This window comes from Lissotriton helveticus, chromosome 4_1 (genome assembly GCF_964261635.1).
Source record: "Lissotriton helveticus chromosome 4_1, aLisHel1.1, whole genome shotgun sequence".
NCBI classification, from domain to species: Eukaryota; Metazoa; Chordata; class Amphibia; order Caudata; family Salamandridae; genus Lissotriton; species Lissotriton helveticus.
Genome location: NC_136063.1, coordinates 106,609,870 through 106,615,869, shown reverse-complemented (window position 1 = coordinate 106,615,869; position 6,000 = coordinate 106,609,870). Strand labels below are relative to the sequence as shown.

Genomic DNA, 6,000 nt, shown 5'->3' with positions numbered 1-6,000 from the left:
CCCCAGATAACAAAGGGGCTAAGAAAAAAGGCCATTTCTCTGGGGGCCATCCACACGCTTGGGCTGCTCGCTCAAAATTTGAGAGGAAGGCATCTGGGTCTTCCCCAGGAACATATTTTTGTAGTGCGACCCCTGACGGATGGGGACCTCCGGCTCTACGCTCGACTTCAAGTACAGGGGTCTGGGCCACTTTCTGCAGACCTTCTATCTGGGCTGAAAGAGCGCTCTTGAACAGTTCCCGGTCAGCGTCAGCTACTGTAATCTGATTTTTTATAGCCCATTCCAGCTTGTCTTGTCCCTCTATCAGATGTTGGATTAGTTGATCCATCAGTGTTTGCTGTTGGGGGTCAGGCAATCCCACTTCTGACACCACTTGTAAAGGGGGGTCAGGAATGGACTGGACACGGGGTCTTGGAAACGAGGGTTTTATTTTAACATAAAGTTTCTTTTTGCGTAAAGTGAGTCTTTCTCTTGCAAAACCGGCAGGATCCGTGTTGCTGACTGTGGAGGGGTGTTCTTTCCTCTATAGCGTCTCAGGTCAGGATAGCGCTTCTTCCCAAGGCACCTCTCGCGCCAGTTTTACCGGAAACAAAACACAGAAAAGGACCAATTACTGCCACGTCCTATACTTTTCTTTTCCGGGGTACCAGGGAGTGAGGGACACCTTCCAGTGTTCTAGTTGTTAACTGCGGCTAAGTGACAGGCGTGAGGGAGGGTATTTTACCACGGGGAGGGTAGTGCAGGAAACTAAAGGGTTGAGATTCTTTTTACCGCGGGTGAATGTCCCCGCCTTCCCACCCAGTTCGAGAATCGATCCCGTACCTGTCGTAGCCACACTCCTCCCTCGGGAGTGCGGCACGGCGCTGCGCGGTCTCGTTGGCCTCCTGGCACGTCTTCTTCGGACAGAGCCTCTTCTCTCCCAGCCTCGTCTGCTTCTCGTCCTGGCGTCGCGTTCTCCTCCTCTCTCCGGCGTTCTTCCTCCTCGCGGCCTCCTCCTGAGTCGGTGACGTCACACCCCGACCTCCAAGTTTCCGGGGATTTATCCAATGCGATGAAGGATACGTCACGATGGGCAGTCCCGGCGTCCTGTTCCGTCGGCCAGTTAAAGGGGCCGTGTTGTATTTCTTGCGACGGGCTCCCCCAGGCAAAAGGATCGTCCTGTGAAGAAGGAGCAACCATATCCTCGTCATGAACAGACCACCAGGAAACTTCACTGCCGCCCTTACTGTTGGGAACTGTCCCGGTCACCTCGCTACACGAATCCAGTCCTTTCCTGCCCAAAGCTCGGCAGCAAGGGGTCTCTGAGCTAACTACCTTAACCAATCCTTGCACTGATCTCATGCTTTTAACCAGTATGAGACCAGGGCAAAGATTGGCTGGAGCTGGCTGGCTCAACGCTCCTACAGGCATCGGAGGCCTGTGTCTGCTCTCCACCCAGCTGTCTAGGATAGCATGGGTAGAGAGGTTTAAAGTGCGCATCTCAGGCTGGCCATCGCAAGACAGCCACCAAAATGACATGCACACTTTAAACTTAAGGTGTGCACCATTTCTCTTCCCCTGCTGTTAGTGAACAGTGCTGGCACCGTCCCAATACTTGGCTCAGGCTTTATTTTTCATGTGTGCTGCGCTGGCAGCAGAGAGGGCGATGCTCCTGCACCCTAGTGTACCCGCCACTGACCCTGGAGCATCTGGCTAACTCCCATTCCTCTACCTTAGAACCTTTTTTTGCCTGACTGTCCCTATGCAGCAAGTTAAACACATCCACAAGCCGCTATTGCTGCTGCCACACCTCCATAAGCTGGTTAAGACAGGTGCCCCATGCCCACCCAAGCCTGTTCCAGGACGCCTGGCTTGATATGGTTTTCCCTCCCTGACGCACATAAAGTGTGCAGTGCTTGCCTCACTGGCTGGCTGTTCTGCATAGCGTGGTATTTATTACCCTTTCCCCTAAAATCCTGTCCTTAAATGTCTGGTCAGTAAACCCCATCCACTTCCCTGTCTCCTAGCCTATCCCCGGCGCTGAACTTTCTGGCCTGCTCCATTGTCACGAAGCCATTCCGCGGGAAGACTGGCTTCGCCTGACGCTCCCCCACCCCACCCCCCCGGATTTCTTCACCCAGGATGGCCAGATGCAGTAAGCAGGCACCAGGCGATAAGCACTGTAACATTCCCACCTGTGAACAAGTGACACACTACACAAAATACAAACACACTTGTTTTGCAAGAATGGTATAGCGTAAGACAGGCCGTGAGAACAACAGAAATGCTTTCGGCAGGGGAGTGCACTAAAAATGCTGCTCCCAGGCAGAGTGCCATTTGCGATGTTGCTGCAGTAACCCTTCCAGCATGGCCACATTGCTGTCTAGCCTCCCTGCTGGTATACAATATAAAAGTTCCTTGGGGTTCAATATGTGAAGAGAGAATATGTGGCATAAAGGCGAGAGCTGCCGACTTTGGAACTAGGGTACCCGGTTCAACTCTTGGCACCGGCCGAACCTCCTGGGATTCTTGGCAAATCACTCAATCTCCCTGTGCCTAAAAAACATGAATGTACACTCAAATACATTTGGGTCGAGTTTGTGTTAAGTAGAGCTGCAAAAAAACAAAATATGTTGCATGCTGGTGATGGCTGGATAGGAACTAATTTTCCTTCTCTGCATCTAGGTGCCACCTCTCACTGGTGTGAAATGATGCAGTAAAAAGGCAGAACCAAAATGTGAATGACATTGTGATCAAAGTAATGAGTGAAGAGGGTGTATCAGTTGCCCAACCAAAGCATGTTGTGAATATGGGCAGTGCTTTCAGTCGCAGCTTGGGACCTCGTAGCACTATAAATGCACATCACTATTCCTCAGTTTACTGGTTACTGTTACTGGTTACACACACAGACATAGGAGTAAGCACACAAACCAGCTGAGGTTTTGTAACATAACAAAATGCATCAACAGCCCATCACAAAACCCACCCCACCAAATACAGATGCCCCCATTGCTGCTCCTGCTGCCAAACCCGCAGGCCCGCCAAGGAGTCCACCAACCGCTCCTCCAAAGACACCTCCGACTATCGCTCCCACAACTGAAGCTGTTTTTTTATTTGCAAGACGGTCCTCTGCTTCTTTCCGGGCCCCTTCTTCTTTCTTCTTGTATTCATCATCTAGCTGTTTCATGTTCTCATCATGTTTCTTTTTCATCTTCCCTTCCTCCTCTAAGTCTTCAGCGTTCTTCTTTTTAATTTTCTCCAATTCTTTTTCATGCTTTTCCTGAAGCTCACGCTTTTTCTTTTCCTTCTCTTGTTCGTATTTCTTCTTGATTTCTTCCTCCTTTTCCTTGATCATGCGCTCTGCTCTCTCAAACATTTCCTGAGTGTAGTACAACCCCCCGTTCTCTTGCACCATTCTGTCTATCATTTCTAAGAGCTCAGACAGCTGTCCGTCTTGTTCTTCCCCTGTTGCTCTGTTGTTGAAAGCACAGTATCGATTACTACATTTTTCAATCAGTGATTTCAATCTTACATTTGCTTCTTCAACATACGCTTCAATGGTTTGCTCTTCCAGGTCATCTTTACGTGTGAACAAGACAAGGGTGTACTTTGCAGCTTCCTCTCCAAACAGGGCCTGGATCCTATCCACGGCTTCTTCTTCTTCCGGGGTGAAACGTCCAATCTGCAGCACCACAATGATCGCCTGTGGCCCAGGGGACGCCCAGATCACACTCTGAGCCAGTGCTTCGTGTGTATCATTCGCAGAGACATTTGTATCAATAAACCCTGGTGTGTCAACAACCGCAATCCTTCTGTTCAAACGGTTAGTGATCTCCTTTCGACACTCTGTTGTCTGTGAGTTTGCACTTGCTTTAGATTCAAAGACTCTGGCGCCGAGGATGCTGTTTCCGGTGGCACTCTTCCCAGATCCAGTTTTACCAACAAGGATTATCCGCAAGTCTCCTCTGGAAGAGTTGCTGTTACCGGCATCAGCACCTGGGAAGAGAACACACTGGAAATCAGAAAGGGATATTAACAGGAAATCAGAAAGGGATATAAACAGGCACACAATCTGTTCAGTCTAAATGTTGGACTCACAAGAGGGTGACCACCTGCCAGGGAGGCAAGTTCTGGACAGTGTGTAAAAATCCACAACGAAGGATAAACATTCAGTACTCAAATCCAGGACAACGTCAACTTTATAGACATGTCAGCGGAGGCCTTGAAATATTATATTAAGTGAGAAAAAAAGACTTGCCTCCATACCATGGACTTTAGGAAGCGACTACAATTGCACACTAGACCTAACTTTGGCCCGCTCCCACCCCCCACCCACACACTCAGCCGCCCAGAAACAAAGCAAACGATTCAGAGCCTGGGTCACACAATGGGTGCTCACTGACGCATGGAGAATGCAACATCCACAGACTAAGCTTTATTCGTGCCAGTCCATCTCACATAACCTTAGAGTCCGACTAGACAGATTCTTATGCTCAGCGGCGGTTCTACCCAAAGTGCAACACACAGACTATATGGGTAAGATCATTTCTGATCATGACGCCCACATTCTACAATTAAATTGGAGACCCCCGCACCTCCGAGTTCCCACATGGCGCCTCCCACGGGACTGCCTAGCAGATCCAGTCTTCAAACATGACCAGGGGCAAAGTATACAGGACTACTTCATTAACAACGTAGGGACAGCATCCTCCACCTTGATAAGAGTGGGACACATTTAAAGTGGTAGCCCAGGGAGAATGTATTATGCAAATAGTGGGTGTAAAACGGACTCTAGAGCAAGCACTCACCAAGGCCGAAAAACACCTCGCCACCGTTACTAAACAGGACAACTTATCGGAAGAGGCTGCGACACAGATCGCCAAAGCCAGGACGGAGTATCTGATGATACAATTTCAGGACTTATGCAACCCGAATGCACAAAGAACACGATAAAACTGGCACCTAACTGGCATGGTTAACCAAGCAAGACAGTGACATGAAATCCATAACTGAGGTAATAGACTCCCACGGCAACTTAGTACGGTCCCAAGATCAGATCCTTTCAGCATTCCATCAACACGACCCGGAAGTTTACTCGTCCTCAACCCCGATCAACCAGGACATAATAGACCATTTTCTCAATCCCCTGACGATCCTTAAGATTACAAAAGAAGATAGTACGTCATTAGAGGTGGTGATATAACCCATGGACATTACCCATTCCTTACACACCTTAGTTCGCAACAAAGCAACGGGGCTAGACGGATTCCCCTTAGAATACTACACAACCTTCGCCCCCTTATTGGCCCCTCGATTGGTGCCGATGTTCACCACAGCATTGGATAAAGGGAAGTTACCGAAATCCCTCTGGAAATCGGTCATCGTGACCTTCCTGAAACCTAACCACGACCCACAACTGATGGCATCCTACCGCCCATCACGCTCTTCTCCACCGATTGCAAGATCTTGGGGAAGATATTAGCGGATAGATACACACAAATCATATGACCCCAGGTACATCCCGACCAATGTGGTTTCGTCCCGGGCAGAAACACATCCCTGAACATACACCGACTATTCCATGTTCAAGATCAAGTGGGTGACGCTTACCCCCAAGCGGCCTGCCTTATCCTAGACCTCGAAAAGGCCTTTGACACCCTCACATGGCAGTATCTCTTCTCGGTCCTACAACGAATAGGACTCAGCCCCACCCTCTTGGCATATACACGGCTCTTATACACCAAACTTACCTCGCGCGTTTGTATAGGGCGATACATTTCGCTGGAATACGCGGTGCAGAGAGGCATGAGGCAATGCTGCCTGCTCTCGCCTCTGCTATTTGCCCTCGCGGTAGAACCACTGCCCATGCGGATGCGACAGGAGGGAGAACAATGGGGCATTCCCATAGCAGATGCTATGCACAGTGTTTCTATGTATGCCAATGACTTTCTAATATATATTAGAGACATCACCGAGGATTTAACACTCATCTGGGTAATGCTGACAGAATTTGCAGAAGTC

General features: G+C 49.4%; 1 protein-coding gene across 2 annotated transcripts in view; it reads right to left on the bottom strand.

The window, feature by feature from the left end:
- Positions 1–333: 333 nt before the first annotated feature.
- LOC144828405 (GTPase IMAP family member 9-like) overlaps positions 334–6,000 on the bottom strand; it is a 102,464-nt gene continuing 96,797 nt past the window's right edge. For both annotated transcript variants that reach the window (XM_078686531.1, XM_078686532.1), the window contains exon 5: positions 334–3,975. In XM_078686531.1, coding sequence (XP_078542657.1) covers positions 2,942–3,975 — 1,034 coding nt within the window. In that variant the 3' untranslated portion in view covers positions 334–2,941. The remainder of the gene's footprint in view (positions 3,976–6,000) is intronic.